Raw genomic sequence first — 20,762 nt, forward strand, 5'->3', positions numbered from 1 at the left:
CCCACATCAGGCTCTCTGCTGTTAGCACAGAGCCTGCTTCTGATCCTCTGTCCCTCTCTCTTTCTGCCCCTCCCCCGTGAATGCACACTCTCTCTCAAAAATAAATATTAAAAAAATTTTATAAAAAATAAAATCCTGCCATATTGTAGGTGCTTAAATGTGTTCCCATGTAATAAACATGCAACTTAAAATTCTTCCTTTATCCCCACAAATCATTCTTAAGCATATACTGTTGTATGCTAATAAGCTCCTTTAATTGGAGTACTGAAGGCAGTTTTCTCTTCAGCCCTGGCTTAAGAAACGGCTAAACTTTTGTTTTAATTGAGGCTTAACTGAGATATAACATATTAGTTTCAAGTGTACAGTGGAATGCTTCAAGATTTGAATATATTTCAAATTGATCACCACAATAAACATAGTTAACATCCATCACCATACATAGTTACAAAAAATTTTTCTTGTGATGAGAATTTTTAAAGTCTACTTCTTAGGGGCACCTGGGTGGCTCAGTTGGTTAAGCAGCCAACTTCGGCTCAAGTCATGATCTTGCAGTTCATGAATTCTAGCCCTGCATCAGGCTCCATGCTGACGGCTCAGAGCCTAGAGCCTCTTCAGATTCTGTGTCTCCCTCTCTCTGCCCCTCCCCCACTCACATTCGGTCTGTCTCTCTCTCTCAAAAATGAATAAACATTAAAATTTTTTTTTTAAAAATAAAGTCTACTTCTTAGCAACTTATGGCATCCATTATATTTTCTAACACTGTCACTTCTATTATGATTTAGCATTCCACTTTAAGGAAGAGCTTACTCTTCTCCCCATTTACTTATTTACTTATCTCAGTATATATTCAGACTCTATTATTTAATGAATTACTACCCACAAGCACATTTATTTTGACAATTTGTTCCAGATTTTGTATTTATCAGACCAAATAAAAACTCCTGAGGTTACCAAAACAGTACTTTTTAGTATGGAATAACTCAATCTAAGATAAATATTCTAAGAACAAAAGTTAGGAATGGAATAGACTAAGGTAAAGTTAATTGCCAAAGGTTCTCATGTTGCCTTGCTTAAAATAGCTGTATAATTTCAAAAATGCCTACTTAGAAAATGTCTAGTTTTAAAAAATAACTATTTAGTTTCCTGATATAATTCAAAGAGTAAATCGGTGGTTTTGGTCTCAAATTAGGCCTCAGAAACAACATTTAAAAAAAAAAAGGGGGGTGCCTGGGTGGCTCAGCTGGTTAAGCATCTGACTTCAGCTCAGGTCATGATCTCGAAGTTTGTGGGTTCAGCCCCACATCGGGCTCTGTGCTGACAACTCAGAGCCTGGAGCCTGCTTTGGATTCTGAGTCTCCCTTTCTCTCTCTGCCCCTTCCCTGTATGAACTCTGTCTCTCTCTCTCTCTCTCTCTCAAAAATAAACAAACATTAAAAAAAAATTTTTTTTAAACAAACAAAAAAAAAGAAACTACATCAAAAATTAAACCTTAAGTCAAGGGTGTCAAAATGATTAATGGGTAAAGAAAGTCTTTTTAACATCCTGGAACAACAAGGTATCCACATACAAAAGAATGAATTTGCACCCCTATCTCACACCATGCACAAAAAGGAACTCAAAATGGGTCACAGACCAAAATGTAAGAACTAAAACTACAAAACTCTTAGAAGAAAATATGAGACAAGAAAAAAAAATTCTGTAACTATGTGCAGTGACAGATGATAACTAGACTTATCATGATCATTTCACAGTATATACAAATATCATCATGTTGTACACCTGGATATAATGCTGTATGTCAATCATACCTCAATAAAAAACAAATTAGTTTTTTTTTTTTTAGGTTCTAATTTTAAGTCATCAATACACCCAACATGGGGCTCAAACTCACGACTTCGAGATCAAGAGTCGCATGCTCTACCACCTGACCCAGCCAGGCACAACAACAAAATAAAGTTCTTTAAAAAACAAAATACAGGGGCAGCTGGGTGGCTCTGTCAGTTAAGCGTCTGACTTCGATTCAGGTCATGATCTCACTGTTCACGAGTTCAAGCCCTGCGATAGGCTCTATGATGACTGCTCAGAGCCTGAAGCCTACTTTGGATTCTGTGTCTTCCTCTCTCTCTGTCTCTCTCTCTCTCTGTCTCTCTCTGTCTCTCTGTCTCTCTCTCTCAAAAATAAACATTAAAAAACTAAAAATTAAAAAACAAAAATACAGGAGTAACTATTCATGACCTTCTTAGATATACTACCAAAATCACAAGGACTAACATCAAAAAAATTAGATAAATCTAACTTAGTCAAAATTAAAAACTTCTGTGCTACAAATGATACTATCTAAAAAGTGAAGAATAACCAACAAAATGAGAAAACGTTTGCAAATAATGTATCTGATAAGAAGCTGTAGCTAGAATATATTTTTTTTTAAAACACTCTAGTGGCACCTGGCTGGCTCTGTCAGTGAAGTGTGAGACTCATGATCTTGGGTTGTAAGTTCAAGCCCCGCATTAGGTGTAGCGATTACTTAAAAAATTAAAAATCTTAAAGAAAAAAAACTCTTACAACTCTATAATAAAAAGCAAATAATCCAGTTTTACAAGGGTCAAAGGATCTGAACAGACAGTTCTCCAAATAAAATACACAAATGGCCAATAAGCACATATAAAGATGCTCAACAACATTTAGCCACCAGTGACACACAAATCAAAACCACAAATGACATACTACTTCACCCACTAGTATGGCTACAATCAAAAAGATCTTAAGTGTTGACAGGGATGTGGAGAAACTGAAATCCTCATACACTGATGGTACAAATGAAACTACTGCAGCTACCTTGAAAAAGAGTCTGGCAGTTTATTAATGAAAGATTAAACAGAGTTATCATATGATCCAGCAATTCCAAACCTAGGAATATAACTAAGAAAAATGAAAACATATGTCTACACAAAAACTTACACACAAATGTTCATAAGCATTATTAATAACTCATAATTTAAGGAGCACCTGGATGGCTCAGTTGGTTAAGCGTCTGACTTTGGCTCAGATCAGGATCTTGTGGCTCATGGCTTCAAGCCCCTCACTGGGCTCTGTGCTGACAGCTCAGAGCCTAGAGCCTGCTTTGGATTCTGTGTCTCCCTCTCTCTCTGACCCTCCCCCACTCACCCTGTCTCTCTCTCTCTCTCTCTCTCTCTCTCTCTCAACAATAAACATTAAAAAACTTACAATAACTCATAATTTGAAAAGTGGAAACGATCCAAATGCCTGTCAACTGATGAACAGATAAATAAAATGTGGTGTATTAATATTAATATTATACAGTATGGTAGGCAGAATAATGCTTCCCAAAGACATTTATACTAATCCCCAGAATCTGTGAATATGTTACAAGGCAAAAGAACTTTGCAGATGTAAAATGTGCTCAAAGTAATCTCTCCTGGAATGGAGACTGTCCTGGATTATCCAGGTGGCGCAATCTAATCAAATGATTCCAGTTTGAGAGAACCAGAGACATAACAACATGGCAACAGAAATTATCATTGCTGGCTTTGAAAATTAAAGAAGAGGGCCAGAAGCAAAAAATAAATTCAGGTGGCCTATCAAACCTAGAAAAAGCAAAGGAAATAGATTATCGCCTAAAACTTCCAGAAATTAATGCAGCCCTGCCAACACCTTGATCTTACCCCAGTGAGACCTGTTTTGGACTTCTGACCTATAAAACTTTAATAGATTTGTGTTCCTTTAAGCCACTAAACTTGTGGTAATTTTTTATAGCAGGAATAGAAAACTAATAAATTTGGCAATAAAAAGAAATAAATTATTGATATGTACTAAAACATGGATAAGGAAACCATTACACTAACTGGAAAAAGCCAGTCACAAAAAGCAATGAGTATGATGAACGTATGATTCCATTTATATGAAATGTCCCTAATAGGCAAATCTACAGAGACGGAAAAATGATTAGTGGTTGCAAAGCACTGAAAGAGTTTGGGAAAAATGGAGAATGACTGTTAATATATATAAGTTTTCTTTCTGGAGTGATGAAAATGTTCTTTTTTTTTTTCCTTTCTTTTTTTTTTTTTGGAGAGAAAGAGATTGCACCCGCACAGGAGAGGGAGAAAAAGAAATAATCCCAAGCAAGCTGCACACTTAGCATGGAACCTGACATGGGGCTTGATCCCATGACCCTGGGATCATGGCCTGAGCCAAAATCAAGAGTCAGATGCAACTGAGTCACCCAGGCGCCCAGTGATGAAAACGTTCTAAAATTGATTTCTGTGATCACCGTACAACTCTGTGAATATGGTAAAGACCAATGACAGGGCGTCTGGGTGGCTCAAGCAGCTGGTTAAGCAGCCAACTTCAACTCAGGTCAGGATCTCAAGGTTCATGAGTTCAAGCCCTGCATCAGGCCTGCTTTGGATTCTGTGTCTCCCTCTCTGTCCCTCCCCCTCTCATGCTCTGTCTCTCTCTCTCTCTCTCTCTCTCTCTCTCTCAAAAATACAAAAACAAAAAACAAAAAACAAAAAAAAAAAAAAAACAACAAAAAAAAATCCACGAATTGTAGTAGTGGGACTGTGTGGAATGTGAATTGTATCTAATTAAAGCTGCTTTTAAAAAAAGAAAGAAAGTTGGGTGTTGTATGGAAACCAATTTGACAGTAAATTTCATATATTAAAAAAAAAAAGAGTAAAGTCCTCACAAAGATCTAAAAAAAAAAAAAAAGAAAAGAAAGAAAGAAAGAAAAAAAGAAAGAAACCTTATTAAAAAAACAGAAACCTATGTTTTCTTCTGACATTGTGGCCAGAAAGAAATGTAGGCTAAAACAAACACATGCAGACCAAAAAACAAGTTAAAAACTAGCAGACTTTTTGGAGCACCTGGGTGGCTCAGTCAGTTAAGCATCTGACTCTTGGTTTAGGCTCAGGTCATGATCTCATTGAGCCCCACATCAGGCTCTGCCCTGAACCTGCTTGAGATTCTCTCTGCTTCTCTTTCTGCCCCTCCCACCTCAAAATAAACTTTAAAAAATATTAGACCTTTTTAACCACAAAAAGACACAAAATAAATTAGAACAACCTATTAAAAACCAGGCAAAGGGGGTGCCTGGGTGGCTCAGTCAGTTAAGCAGCCAACTTAAGCTCAGGTCATGATCTCACAGTGAGTTCAAGCCCCGTATCAGGCTCACTGCTGTCAGTATAGAGCACACTTTGGATCCTCTGTCCCCATCTCTCTCTGCCCCTCCCCTTTTGTTCTTGTGGGCTCTAATAAATTAAAACTTAAAAAAAAAAAAAAAAAAAAAAAAAAAAAAAACAGGCAAAGAACTTGAATAGGTATTTCTCCAAATCAGATCTACAAAGAGCCAATTAACATATGAAAAGATGCTCAGCACCACTTTTCATAAGAGAAATGCAAATCAAGACCACAATGAAATACCACTCTTACTACCATCACCTACTAGGATGGTTATAATCAAAGAAATAAAGAAATAAAGAAATAAATAAAATAACAAGTGTTGCTGAAGAAGTGGAGAAAAGGAAACCCTCACACAGTGCTGATGAAAACGTAAAACGGTGCAGCAGTTGTGGAAAACAGTTTGGTAATTTCTCAAAAAATTAAACACAGAATTACCTCATTACCCAGCAATTCCACTCCTAGAAAAATGAACACAGGGATTCAAATAGAAACTTGTATGCCAATGTTCATAGCAGCATTATTCACAACAGCCAAAAAGTGAAAACACAAGTATCCACCAATAAATGAATGGATAAATAAAATGTGGTATATACATACAACTAAATATTGTTCAACCTTATAAAGTTATGAAGTTTTGACACATGCTACAACACGGATGAACCTTGAAACATGCTAACTGAAATAAGACAGAAATAAAGGGTAAATATCGTATTATTCCACTTCTATAAGGTAACTAGAAGTCAAATTTATGAAGAGAGAAAGTACAATAAATAGTGCTTACAAGGGGGTAGGTGAAGGAGGGAATAAGGAATTACTGTTTAATGGTTATAGAATTTCTGTTTGGGGTAATGAAAAAGTTTTCAAGTGAAAACAGTGATGATGGCTGCAAAACAGTGTGAGTATAATTAATGCCATTTATCTGGCACACTTAAAAATGGTAATATAGGGGGTGCCTGGGTGGTTCAGTCTATTAAGCAGCCGACTTTGGCTAGGGTCATGATCTCATGGTGCCTGAGTTTGAGCCCCCCCCCCCCCCATTGGGCTCTGCACTGACAGTTTGGAGCCTGCTTGGGATTCTCTCTCTCTGCCCCTCCCCCACTTGTGCTCTCTCAAAATAAACTTTTACAAACAATGGTAAAACGGGAAGGGGGGGGGGGCCTGGGTGGTTTGGTCAGTTGAGCACCAACTCTTGATTTCAGCTCAACTCAAAATTCCAGGGTTGTGGGATCAAGCCCCGCCTCCTGCTCCTCGCCGAGGATGGAGCCCGCTTGAGATACTCTCTTTTTCTTTCTCCCTCTCTCTCCCCTCCCCACTCCGCCCCTCTCCCTGCCTCGCACTCTAAAAATAAATCTTCTAAAAAACAAAAAAGGTAAAATAGCAAATTTTATGTTATATATACTTTATCGCAATAAAAAAAAAAAGGAGAGGCGCCTGGGCAGCTCAGTCAGTTAATCGTCTGACTCTTGATTTCGGCTCAGTCACGATCTAGAGGTTCTCAGGGTTGAGCCCTACATTGGACTGCAGGGTGTTGGTGTGGAACCTGCTTGGCATTCTCTCTCTCCCTCCTCTGTCTGCCCCTCCCCCATGCTCACTTGCGTGCTTGCACTCTCTCCCTCTCAAAATAAATAAATAAACCTAAAAAAATAAAAGGAAAAGAAAAAAGGAAACATACAAAATAGTGACTGTAATCATTACTTACATAGTCTCCTCAAATCACCTTACCTAAGGTTTTCACTTATATGGTAGTTTTAAAAAGAACACTGGTTACAATAATTTATTTTTACAATTCCTTCACAGAGGTTATTTTTTACTGTTAACAGTTTACTCTAGAGATCCAACTGCGTATCATTCCTTTAAAAAAATGATTTTAACCATTATTTTAAGGTTTTGGGAAGACTTTGTCAGAGACAGTAAAAACTCCTTCAGGCGATAAGTGTCGTTAACTCCTTAAATGACATGTTAAAAAAAAAAAAAAAAAAACATGCTTCTCTATTATTATGCTTCTTTTATTTTATTTACTTATTTATTTTATTTTTACCTGAAGTAATTTTACATCTGGACTCATCTTTGTAATCTCTTCATCTGGACTTGGATTACTCCTTCCTGGTGGTATAAATTTCACTTTTTTGAAGGAATTCCCCTGCAACTGACTCGGTGCTGCAGATCGTCTCATATTCAGCAGTACCAACCTAAAAAACACCCAAAACAGAAATCATCTACGAATCTGACAGATTTAACCCCAAAACATAAAAACAGTTCATCCCTACAACGCTATCTTTAAAAATATAAGAGAATAAACCTGTAAAAGCCTTAGAGGGGCGCCTGGGTGGCGCAGTCGGTTAAGCGTCCGACTTCAGCCAGGTCACGATCTCGCGGTCTGTGAGTTCGAGCCCCGCGTCAGGCTCTGGGCTGATGGCTCGGAGCCTGGAGCCTGTTTCCGATTCTGTGTCTCCCTCTCTCTCTGCCCCTCCCCCGTTCATGCTCTGTCTCTCTCTGTCCCAAAAATAAATAAAAAACGTTGAAAAAAATTAAAAAAAAAAAAAAAGCCTTAGAAAACAAGTTTAACAGCTAGTAACATTTTATTTTCATCACAACGAGCTACTGAAAAGAATATAAGATTTAAATTGAACGGTGTAAACTTGAGGATGTGGATTTTGATAATACTATGGATTAGATAACGATGATGTAGTCTTTGAAGAATGCAACCATTAAACCTCTAGGATACAACAACGTTAATAAAACAGCCAAGAACCAGCAACAGACCTGCTGTTTCTGCTTTTGGCCTTCCAACTACCATAGGCAGCAGCTACACTTCGTGACTTAAGTCGTTCCTCTCCTTTGTGGCCCCGCTAAACGTGCCTACAGACATCGTCTATTAATTAATCGGTTTGTACCGTGCAACATAATGTAGACTAGCCCTGGGGGAAAGAAACCCAAGACCCACAGAAGCAAAGCAGGTGGACAGCTGGGGGACCACTGCCCAGAGTCGACTCTCCCTGGGACACTAACCCCCCCACCCCCTATCACAAACGCACCCCTACCGCCGGCCTTGGCACCAGCCACCCCGGAGCCAAGAGCGAGGGCGTCCTTTACACTTCAGACCGCTCTCCCCCCCGCCCGCAGGAGACGGCCGCGGCCGCTCCACCGCCTTCCTTCCCTCCTCCCCGGAGGCCTGCTCCAGCGCCTCTCCTGTTTTGTCCCACACAAGCGCACACACCACCGCAGTCTCACAAGCCTTCCCCTCCAAGGACGCACCGGCGACGACCCAATAGAAGCCGCACATCCAGGGAAGAAAAACTCGGGTAAACAGAAAACACCTCGCCACCCGAGGAGCTTAAGGCTCCCGCCTCAGCGCAGCCTATCGCGAACGAGCTAGCCGCGCGTGCGTACCACCTTCCTGCAGCTGCGCCTTGTTCAGCCCGACTCTGATTGGACGACCTTAACTGCGCATGTCTCTATGCGTTTCCCTTTATTTGTAGTTTGGTTCAATTCAAAAATATTTGGTTGGAAAAATATTTATTTGTTTATTTGTTACTTATGTCCTATAATCAGACATGCTGTAGGTGCTGAGGCTACAGACTTCATTTTCAACAGACGACCCATCTTAAATCTGAGACCACCTACATGGATATGTCCATACAGTTAGATGGTCTGCTTAGAAAAATAATATGCAAATATGCCGATTTTACCATAAAGCTCCTAAATTATGCAGCATTTTAAGAATAAAGTGACTTCAGCAACGTGGTTAAAATAATATAGGCCCTTAAAGTACCTAACCCAAATAGGTAAACTAACCTTTTAAAAGTGGTGTGACACCTTTTAATATAGTGACAAGCCATGTATAGGTCATAGGCCTTTTAATGTAGAAGTATCTCCAAACCATGTCACTGTCTGTAGTATCTACAAAAATACTCCAGTTTGAACAAAAAACTTAGAAATGTGTGAATAGAATAATTTTTATTATTTAGCCTGATTTTGGAAAACACTTAACTCTAAAATATAGGTAAAGAATTAGAGAATATTAAATTTTACCTAACTGTGGTAGACTAGTATTCTTTTTTGAAATTTTGTATTTTATTTTAAACTTTTATTTTGAGAGGGGTGCCTGGGTAGCTCAGTTGATTAACCTGACATCAGCTCAGGTCATGATCTCCTGGTTTGTGAGTTCAAGCCCCACCTTGGGCTCTGTGCTAACAGCTCAGAGCCTGGAGCCTGCTTCAGATTCTGTGTCTTCCTCTCTCTCTGCCCCTCCCCCTGCTCACACACTCTCTCTCTTTCTTTCTCTCTCTCTCTCTCTCAAAAATAAACATTGAAAAAAAAATTTTTAATAAAAGTTTATTTTGAGAGACAGAGTGTGTGGGGAGGGGCAGAGAGAGAGAGTGAGAGCCAAAGAGAGAGAGAGAGAGAGAGAGAGAATCCCAAGCAGGCCTCTCTCTCTCTCAGCACAAAGCCCAATGTGGGGCTCAAACTCACAAACAATGAAATCATGACCTGAGCCAAAGTCAGACACTTAAACGACAGAGCCACTCATGCACCCTGTATTTTATTTTATTTTTAAGTGAACTATAAGCCCAATGTAGGACTTGAATTCAGACCCTGAGATCAAGAGTCACATGCTCTACCAACTGAGCTAACCAAGTGCCCCTGTATCATTTTTTATATACTAAATTGTTACAATTCTTTGGACTTTATTTTAGCAAAATTCGTGTTTTAAATAAAGATGTTATGAATTGCATAACAGCAAAAGTTAGGATTAATTTTCTACAATAAAGATAAGGACAAACAGCAAAATTATAACTGATGAGCATAAACCAAAAGAAATATAGTCCTAGTTAGAATACAGCAGATAAAATAACTTTTCTTTGAAACAGTAAATTTCAAAATTTCAAAAGGCTTATTTATATTTTATAGGAATTGTCTATGGAAGAGAAATCAATCTCACTTTTTATTCTTTCTAATAAAAATTATCATCATGAAATATTTAGTTTACTTCACTTAATTGTTTTATGGTATTAGATAATGGTGGGCTAGAAAAAAAAAGATAGTGTAGAAAGATACCTGTCATTTTTGTCAGAACGATTACAACTACTTCTCAATACTAACATAACTTATTACATAAATGATTTTAATTTTCTGCATTTTAATGACAAAGTCTACTACTTGCACCTAATGATAAAGAAGATAAGTGAGTGCTAGATAGTGAAAAGGCATAAGAAGAGTAAAGCAGAGATGGGGGGTATTGAAACTCTAGATAGGGTAGCCAGGGAAGGCCTCTTTGAACAAAGGTCCTGAAGCAATAGTGTATTTAGGGCTGGTAGGAACAGTCAGAAGGTGGTAGCTGGAGCAAAGTGAGCTCAGAGAGTAGTAGATGAGGCCAAAGAAATACCAAAGAGGGGTGAAAACAGGGGTAGAAACCTGTGGACTATTGTAAGAATTCCAGCTTTTATTCTGAAATGGGAGGCCATTGACGGGTTTTGAGATGAATTAGGAAGCTATTACCATAACTCAGAAAAGAGACAATGGTGGTTTGGCAGCAGAGGTGGAACAATTAGAGTCTAGAAGTCAAGATCGAAGCAGAGTATGAGAGAAACACAGTAGGGAAGAATGACTCTAAGCGTTTTGGTGTGAGAAATTTGAAGTATGGAGTTGCTATTTATTGAAAATTTAAAAAAGAAGACAGCAAAGGAGTAATGATCACAGCAGGGGAATATTCAGAGCTCAGTTTGAGTATGTCAAATTTAAAGTGATTGCTAGAAAACTGGTGGAGATGTTGAGATGCAAATCTGGGTGTCACAGGACAGGTCTGGGTTGGAAATTTAGAGGAACCAATATGTAGAGATGCTATTTAAAGTTACGACACTGAAGGGTGCCTGGGTGGCTCAGTAGGTTTAAGCATCTGACTCTGAGTTTCAGTTCAGGTCATGATCTCACGGGTTCATGAGTTTGAGCCCCGTGTCAGACTCTGTGCTGACAGTTTGGAGCCTACATAGGATTCTCTCTCTCTGCCCTCCTTTGCTCATGTACTCTCTCACTCTCTCTCTCAAAAATAAATAAATTTAGGGGTGCCTGGGTGGCTCAGTCGGTTAAGCATCCGACTTCAGCTCAGGTCATGGTCTCATGGTTGGTGAGTTCAAGCCCCATGTCGGGCTCTGTGCTGGCAGCCCGGAGCCTGGAGCCTACTTCACATTCTGTGTCTCCCTCTCTCTCTGCTCTTCCCTCCCTCGCTCTCTCTCTCTCTCTCAAAAATAAACATTAAAAATAAATAAACTTAAAAAAATTCTTCATCTAGGCAATTTTGTGGATGCAGATATCTTTGTAAACAAATGTTTTGATAAACTTTAGTTCATTTCCTTCCCTTCTTTACTCATTGAGTAAGTACTAAAATTTTATCACCACTACTTTCTGTAAGGACATTGTACTGTGTCCCCAGGTTCAGTTAACATTAGACCTATCAGAAGTAAAAGTTTCTGGGGCAGCTGTGTGGTTCAGTCGGTCAAATATCCGACCCTTGATTTCAGCTCAGGTCATGATCTCATGGTTCGTGAGTCCACACTGCCAGTGCAGAGCCCACTTGGGATTCTCTCTCTCCCTCTCTTTCTCTGCTCCTCCCCCCCCCCCACTCTCTCAAAATAAATAAACTTTAAAAAGTAAAATAATAAAATGAAAGCCAAGAACTCAGCATAATTTTTTCCAAATACCTCAAAACTATGTTCCATTTAAAACCCAAGAATATATAATGATATACTAACCAGAATAGGGTCATTAAAAAAGTATACCTCCAAGATATTTATGCAGCATGAAACAATGCAGCATAGTTAAGAACATCTTAGATATGAAAGACATCAACAGAAGAACTTAGAATACAACAATCAGAAATGCAATTTCCAGGGTGCGTGGGTGGCTGAGTCAGTTAAGTGACCAACTCTTAGTTTTGGCTCAGGTCATAAACTTTTGGTTTGTGGGTTTGAGCCCCACATCAGGCCCCATGCTGACAGTGCAGGGCCAGCTAGGAATTCTTTCTCTGCCCCTTCCCCACTCGCACACTCTGTCTCTCTCTCAAAATAAATAAGTAGAAAGAAAGAAAGAAAGAAAGAAAGAAAGAGAAAAAGAAAGGAAAGAAGGAAGGAAGGAAGGAAGGAAGGAAGGAAGAAATGCAATTTCCAAAGCAGTCTGTAGTCAAGTATGGAAGCACAGAAAACAAAACTAGATTCTGCAGATGTGGTCTAGCACCACAAACATAAAGGCAAACTTTATACATAACATGTTAGGGAAGGAGTGGCTTTGGTACACATAGCTTTTAGCAATCTCTCCTCTGTTCCCCACCAGATTGAAAAACTATTCATTGCCCATAGTTTCTCACTTCTCTATAATTCAACAAACAGCATTGTGGATTCTGCTTACCTTTCTCCAAATTCACACTCCAAAAAAACTACCATCACAGAAATTATAAAATCTTTCAAACTGCCCAATCTAGTAGTCTTTTCACCTTCACCTTTTGAGGACTTGTGTAGCAACTTGTGTAGCTGTCCCTCCCTTCTCCCACTAGAAAGGTATTTCAGAGCAGTAACTGCTTTGTACTATTTTATGCCATCGTGGCCTAATATAACTCTAGAGGCATTACAGTATCTGGGAAACATCTTTTGTATTTGATCCCTCCATTTCCATTACCATTGTCTTAGCTTAGGACATTACTTTTCATTTGGGTCACTGGATCCAAACCTGGCTGATTATCAGAATCTCCTGAAAAGCTTTTTAAAAACAGATTAGTAGGTCCCTGGAACCTCTATTTTTAAGTTTTTTATTTATTTTGAGAGAGAGCGAGCATGCATGCACACCTGTGCACAAGATGGGGAGGAGCGGAGAGGAGGAGAGAGAGAATCTCAAGCAGGCTCTGCACTGTCAGCAAGAAGCCCAATGTGGGGCTTGAACTCACAAACTGTGAGAGCATGACCTGAGCCAAAACGAAGAGCCGGATGGTTAACCCGATGAGCCAACCCAGGAGCCTCCTGGAACCTGCGTATTTAATGACCTCCCCAGATGATTCCTAAATTTTAAAACCACTGAGAACATATCAGTGGTTCTCAAAGTGTTAGGGTGCATCAAATTTTAGCAGAATTGTGTGCAGGGCTTGTTAAAGCACACATTGCTGGGCCCCAGTTCCAATTTCTTAGGTCTGGGATTGTGCCTGGGAATGTGCATTCCTAACAAATTCCCAGGTGATGCCAAGCTGCTGGTCTGAGGACCACTCTAGAAATCACTGATTTAGATCTTTGCTGTAATTGCTTAATTGCTGTTTCTGCTTGGGCTCTTCCCTCTCTAATCCATTCTTACTGCACTAGAGCTGTCTTTCTACTTTTTAAATGTTTTTATTTATTTTTGAGAGGCAGACAGACAGAGCACAAGCGGGGAAGGGGCAGAAAGAGGGAGACACAGAATTCAAAGCAAGCTCCAGGCTCCAAACTGTCAGCACACAGCCCGACGTGGGGCTCGAACTCACAAACCGCAAGACCATTACCTGAGCCGAAGTTGGATGCTTAACTGACTGAGCCACCCAGGCACCCCGATATCTTTCTAAAGCATAAATCTGATTATGATTAACTTATGGAAAACATCTTTCAGTCACTCACCAATAGTAGATGCTTATAAAGGTGTGCCAAGTTTAAAAATGTCATTCATATTAACAAAAATTCTTATTTTGTTGCTGAGCACAGCAAATAAGAGACCTTTCGCAATTTAGCCCTAGTCTCCAAGTACACATTCCCTCCACTTCTTCTACCCTTGATCCCAGCATCCAATACTGGCCAAAGTAGACTACTCACTGTTCCTTGCATTTTCGTATCATCTACCACCTCCTTATATTTAAAAAATATTACCACATGCTCCTGAGCATCCTGGAACTTATTAGAAACTGGACTATCTTCACTTAGAATGTATACTACAGAACTATTATAAAAGTATCCCCAAACTAAAAACTTCCCTAAAGTCCCATCAAAATGCTTCAGTAGATCTACAGAGCTGTAACTCTATTCCTATAACTTCCACATTATTTCTCAAGCAGGCACTAATTCCTATGACTTCAGAAATAATTTAGTTAAATAACAATTTAGTAAATAATATTGCTCTACACATCAAAAAAGAAAAAAGTCAAATATATACTTTCTTTAATCTTCAAGACATAGTGAGGTAGGTAAAAGGAGATAGATTTAGGATAAGAGATTAAAGTTTATTAAAGTTGCACAGCTAATAGATGATAAAGCTGTTCTCAAATCCAAGCTTTTTGGCTCCAAAGAGCTCCATAGCATCATGTCCTACCACAAATTTACTTGGTAAATTTTACTGTCTCAAATGAGGTAAGTTTTTGCAATAATCCAGTTCCAATTTCTAAAACAGATGTTATCAAACTCTTCAGGATGGAATCCTCTGGCCACATTTTGCCCTGCACTTGTGTTTTTTTGGCTCATATAGTTATTAACTGCTGCATTTGGAAAATGCTTACGTACACACAAAGAAAAAAAATTGTTCACACAATGGTCCAAATTTTTGACTTCTCTGTTTTAAGTTTATGTATTTTGAGAGCGAGCAAAAAGCGGGAGGAAGGGGGAGACGGAGAGAGAATCCCAAGCAGGATCCGTACTGCCAGTGCAGAGCCTGACAAGGGGCTTGGTCCCACAAACCATGAGATCATGACCTGAGGCTAAAACAAGTTCACCACTTATCTGCTTGAGCCACCCAGGCGCCCCTTGGCTTCTTTGAAAGAATCGGAAGTGAAGCCCCTGAGTAATAAAAAAAAATTTTTTTAATAAAATCAGAAAATGGGCCACCTGGGTGGCTCAGTCAGTTAAATGTCCGACCTCAGCTCGGGTCATGACCTCACCATTCTGTGCTGACAGCTTGGAGCCTGGAGCCTGCTTCAGATTCTGTATCTCCCTCTCTCTCTGCCCCTCCCCCACTCACACTGTGTCTCACTCTCTCAAAAACAAACATTAAAAAAAATTTTTTTTAATAAAAAATAAAAAAAGTCAGAAGATGCATCAGCATTGGACCTATCAGTCTTCCAAGTTACTGATCAGCTGAAGCTGAAGCCTAGTCTCCTTTAACACTGCAGGCACTCTCCAGAGCCACCTGCTTCAACTTTCCCTATTTTCACTCTGGAACTGAAGCCAAAATACCAGCTAACAACTCTTCTCCAGTTTTCACTGTCTGTTCTTCAACTGATTCTCTTCCCACATTTGTTACTTTCCAGGCCATTGCTAGTAGTTGAGTTTGCAACCTTTTCTCTAGCTTATGAATTTATAGGACCCTTATAAAATCTTGCTCATTAATTATTGATCTATCTGGCCTATGAATTTAAAAATAAAAATCACGTTTTTCATCTGAACTAGTCTTTATGCAAAAATAATTCCAGAGATGTTATATATGATCTAACATACAACTCTAATGTCTTTTTTTTTATTTAGCTATTTTTAAAAGTTACTTTAAAAACTTATTTGAGTTTTCACAAATTTTTTTGTTTATTTTTGAGAGACAGAGGGTGAGTGGGGGAGGGACAGAGAGAGGGACACACAGAATCCAAAGCAGCCTCCAGGCTGAACTGTCAGCACAGAGCCCAATGCAGGGCTTGAACTCACGAACCCTGAGATCATGACCTGAGCAGAAGTCGTATGCTTTACCTACTGAGCCAGCCAGGCGCCCCTCTTTTTTCTTATACTTATGAAAAAATACAAATCATTCAATTAAAGACTTAACTCAGTAACTCCTTGTATTATATGTTAAATAGAATATAAGTTTTATTCTTAAAGGTATTCTCCATTTTCATTAATTTCTAAATACCATTCAAAACTTTTCCTGAAATGTCTTATGTAAAACAAAGTAGTTTTGCAAATAACGCATATACCCATTTTACCAAAGTACATATAATATAAAATTGATTTATTTTTGAAGGTATGTGACCTTCCATAGAGATCTAAATATATATGACAGCAAACATCCCCCAGTTATCTATCTGGCTCACTTTAGAAATGACTAAAACAGAGTGTTAAGCCTTTGGAATTAACACTTCCCTATGATAAATTAATTTTTATCTTTATTATCATTCAACCTAAAACGTAGCTTCATACTTCTCCAAGATGGAAAAAAAGAGGTATAGAATTACAAGCTAGCCAACCTGGTTCTAAATCCTGTTTCTTTCACTTTTGAGTCAAGCTCCTCTTCAGCTTTCTCTATCTATAAAATTATGGTATATCTCCTTTGCTGGATTGCTATAAAAACTGAGTGATGCATGCATGAAAGGGATAGTCAACATGTTTATCTAAGACTCTTAATTACTCAAGACGTTTTAAATTTGTCTGGTATTAATTTGCATTTATGTTAATTTATTATCTTGGCTGGTCTGAAATATTGGCCTGAATCATCTAAGGCAAACAGCAGAAACAACTCTGATTATTTCTCAGAGATTATATTCAACTTAAAGCTAAAAAACTAGTCAAGTAATTATGTATTTGTATATAGCCATATGTTATTATTTAAGAAATGCAGTTACTTAAAAAACAACGATTTTTCTGTGTACTTATGTCAGACATGAGGGACAAACTTTGAATTCTAGCTAATGTGAAAAATGCATCTTTAAGAGAGAATGAACTCATTAGGTTTCAGGAATGAAAGAGATTTAAGTTACCTTGGATTTTTTGAGGCTACTATAGTTATGAAAAGATTTCCATTACCTTTTCCTTAAATCAGAGTCTTTAGAGCTCAGAGCTCAGAGTTCTTTAAAGTATTTTCCAAACAAACATACTTTATATTCCCACAAATAGTTTGGCAAAACAGTGATATAGGGATGGCATGAGACTCATACACTCCTGTTGTTTAAGAACTCTATATTTTATGCCAGTTATATAGGCTGAGTCAAGATACCCTTGGGGAAAATATGGCTATTTTCTCAAAGTTATCAACTTTATTTCTGTATGTAAAGTCCAGACTTTATTAGATGTTTCTGACTCTCAAAAGACCATTATTAGGCTATGTCTCATTTAGGCTTTAAAAAATTGCATAATAAAATAGCATAAGTAGGTATAAAGTTGAAACACAAAGTACGTACATATTTCTTTCTAATATGAAGAAGAGTGTCAGGTTTCTTTTGGTACAGCCAAAAGATTCCCAGCACCAGGGCATCCTAGTAAATTAACACAGATGTCACAGGGTATTTTAAATTTTTGAGAGTAACACATCTGTTGGACACAACACAAACTACTACTTCAAGGTACTTTAATTAGCACTAAATTTTCTCATGACAGTGTATCTTTGCAAAACCAGGTTTTCAGCAGTTCTGATAAAAAGTACTATGCAAAAAGCACTGTGGAACAGGAAATGATACTGATGGTGTCCAAGCTGGTTCCAAAGTCTAAGAAGGTGGCAGTGTTCACAGTTACTCATGGTTATGATATAAATTCTTATTAAGCTGTTTGGACCCACCTGTTAATAAATAGAAGTATTAGGTACTTCTTTTGGCTTAGCTGTGCTGTGAAAAAGTTACTGCAACACTAAAGGGCACCATGAGCTGAGAAAGTATTGAGGACATCTGTGGCATAGGCAAAAATACACTAAAACCAAAGTCACTTCATTGTTCATTTTCTACCTAAGAAATTTTGTAAATAGTTATATATGAAAGGGAAAAAATATATACAAACGTACATACAAAGTTTGGATTTTTATTGAAATCTTGTGTTAGGTATCAAACAAAATCTGCTTTCTTCAGATAAAAATATTCTCTCAGATGTCTCCAGATAACTGCTAAGTCTAAGTTGGTCCTTTAATGTCTTATTTTACTTTTATTGTCCTCATGAAATGTTCGTATACACTCAGGATGTTCCCAAAAGGATTTTTATCGTGTAAAGGATCGTACATGACGACCTCTACCACTGCCTCCACTGACAAATTTTCCTCTTGAGCCTCCACTGCCGCTATTTGCACTTGCCCAGGAAGGTCCAAGTCCCCCACGACCTCTGGAAGCACGGTCACGAGGACTTGGGCGGTAGCCTATAAAAAAAAGAATATAGTTTTTAGTCATAACACCCTTTACATTCCCACTATAGAAATAGTAACCTATAAAACTGAGCTCAAACTAAGAGAGGAATTACTCTTTGCCCCTTTAAAATCCATGTGCAGGTTCTTTCTGTAAATGTGATGAAGACTGCTGAACTGTCTACCTTAAATAGGTAAATTGTATGATATGTGAGAATTATATCGCAAATAAAGCTGTTATAAAAAAGTAAGTGAATATGAAACCAAAAGCTACCTCTGACCAGAAGAATTCTGGACTTGATACAGTAATGTTTGAGGAAAAACAGGTTATGTGCCTACTCACACAACACCAATATTATAAACAAAAATAGAATCCACTGTATGAAGATATCTCTATTACTAAAATACTTTGGTCAAAAAAGTATCTTAAGGATTGGCTTTCATTATCAGCACATCACTGTGAAACTGCTCAGATTATACGTGTATTCAGAATCCAGAATTTTTTTATTCCCACAGAATATGAACATTGGGCATTCATTTGCAGATATAAAATTAAATTGACTTTAGAATTATAAGTCTATGCTCTAAAATATCCTCTCTCAGAATGAGAGTATATGACATCTGACAACTTAAAAAGGATTCACCCCCGCGCCCCACCCAATTCCCTGCCTCAGCGATATCAACTTGGAAGGATGTATACCTGTAGAACTAAGTGGTCGCAACGGTGGAAGAGGTCCTCTGTTAAAATTGCTCTGGCCTCCACGACTTTCATTGTAAGTTCCTCGAGGAGTATTCTGAGCACTCCAACTGGAGCCTCTTGTCCCCTCCCGACGACTGTAGTTTCCTAAAAAGAGAAAACACAATCAAAATCTACTATTTTCACAACTTCAACTGAATTAAAAAAGACTCAACAGGCTTTTCTTATTCTTCAAAGTAATGAAAGAGAAACAGTGAAATTCTGGCTTATATACTACAGTGTGGCAGCATCGTATGTGGTTAGAAGCAGAGGCTCTACAGCCAGACCGCCAGCATTCAAATACTGGTTCTGTCACTTACATTTATATATCCTGGTCAGCTGATAGTTTTCTCTTCTGTAAAGTGGGTGTACTAACAGAATCTACCTCAAAGGGTTGATATGAGAGTGTTTTACATAATAGTCCCAACACAGCTATGTATTTGCTATTAATATAAACTGCTATTCACTTTCACTACCAACCTCTTTAACTCAGCAGCATGAAAACATGTCAACAATCCACTAGCGAAGTATAATTTCTACAAGTATACCTAATTTCTGAAATCTTGAAACTTTTTTTAAACAAGGAATAATGTTTAATAAATCACAGAAGCAAAAAATATCATGCAGTAAGTTAAAGTAGCCACCTTTGACAATCAATAAAACAAGTTTTGTGGTTTTCTGTTACATTCCACAATAGTAGGGGCGCCTGGCTGGCTCAGTAGGTGGAATATGCAACTCTTGATCTTGGGGTTGTGAGTCTGAGTCCCACATTGGGTGTAGGGATTACATAAAAATAAAATCTTTAAAAAAATTTTTTCCACAACAGTAACTTAAAATAAAAGAAACAAGATTTGTAACTTAAAGCTCTGCTGTGCAGGGGCGCCTGGGTGGCTCAGTCGGTTGGGCGGCTGACTTCGGCTCAGGTCATGATCTCGCGGTCTGTGGGTTTGAGCCCCGTGTCGGGCTCTGTGCTGACAGCTCAGAGCCTGGAGCCTGTTTCGGATTCTGTGTCTCCCTCTCTCTGACCCTCCCCCATTCATGCTCTGTCTCTCTCTATCTCAAAAATAAATAAACGTTAAAAAAAAATTTTTTTTTAAAAAAAAGCTCTGCTGTGCAGTGGTCTCCCTAGAGCCCATAAGGAGGGTAGCATTCTGAAACAGGTATGACAGGTGTACAACATTTCAAATGGAATTCATTCACAGGCAAAATCTTGAAATAATTTAAAACAGATTAAATAGGGGTGTCTGGCTGTCTCAGTCGATAGAACATATATCTCGTGACCTTGGGGTTGTGGATTCGAACCCTATGTTGGGTGTAGAGATTTAAAAATAAAATCTTAAGGGGCGCCAGGGTGGCTCAGTCAGTTGAGTATCCAACTCTTGATTTCAGCTCAGGTCATGATCTGAAGTTTGTGGGATCAAGCCTGTGTCAGGCCCTCCACTAAGTGTGGAACCTGTTTAAGATTTTCTCTCTCCCCCTCCGCCCCTCTCCCCTGCTCACACATTCTCTCTCTGTCTCTGTAAAATAAAATTTAAAAATAAATAAATAATTAAATCTTAAAAAAAAAAACACAACAAATTAAATATAACATCAAGAAGCAAGTAGATAAGAGAATCAATGGTTAACTACGTAGAAGAATCCTAAGGAAATTGTTGGCAAGTAGAACTGTGAGATTGTATATGTACTATTCAGAAAGGATAAACACAATTTTCAATAAAAAAAGGAAAATAATTAGCCAACTGACTTCTTTTAAACTTATCACTAAACATGCAATTAATTAAATATTAACCTAAAAAAGATTTTTTCTGGG

The 20,762-nt window shown here is 38.3% G+C and overlaps 2 protein-coding genes across 6 annotated transcripts in view; both read right to left on the reverse strand.

Moving 5' to 3' along the window:
- Positions 1–8,567, reverse strand: part of LOC122210827 (fibrinogen silencer-binding protein) — a 94,930-nt gene extending 86,363 nt beyond the window's left edge. Inside the window, exons 1-2 of one of the 2 annotated variants that reach the window (XM_042923732.1) lie at positions 8,455–8,567; positions 7,238–7,388 (exon numbers count right to left, since the gene is read on the reverse strand). In XM_042923732.1, the coding sequence (XP_042779666.1) occupies positions 7,238–7,372 (135 nt within the window). In that variant the 5' untranslated portion in view covers positions 7,373–7,388; positions 8,455–8,567. Of the gene's footprint in view, positions 1–7,237; positions 7,389–7,498; positions 7,515–8,454 lie in introns of those variants that run through there. The other variant, XM_042923733.1, reaches the window with a different exon arrangement.
- Positions 8,568–17,883: 9,316 nt separating this feature from the next.
- Positions 17,884–20,762, reverse strand: part of VIRMA (vir like m6A methyltransferase associated) — a 58,564-nt gene continuing 55,685 nt past the window's right edge. For all 4 annotated transcript variants that reach the window (XM_042923266.1, XM_042923268.1, XM_042923265.1 and 1 more), the window contains 2 exons: positions 18,917–19,060; positions 17,884–18,231 (listed from right to left, as the gene is read on the reverse strand). In XM_042923266.1, coding sequence (XP_042779200.1) covers positions 18,077–18,231; positions 18,917–19,060 — 299 coding nt within the window. In that variant the 3' untranslated portion in view covers positions 17,884–18,076. The remainder of the gene's footprint in view (positions 18,232–18,916; positions 19,061–20,762) is intronic.

The sequence above is a fragment of the Panthera leo genome, chromosome F2 (assembly GCF_018350215.1).
Source record: "Panthera leo isolate Ple1 chromosome F2, P.leo_Ple1_pat1.1, whole genome shotgun sequence".
In the NCBI taxonomy this organism is placed as follows: Eukaryota; Metazoa; Chordata; class Mammalia; order Carnivora; family Felidae; genus Panthera; species Panthera leo.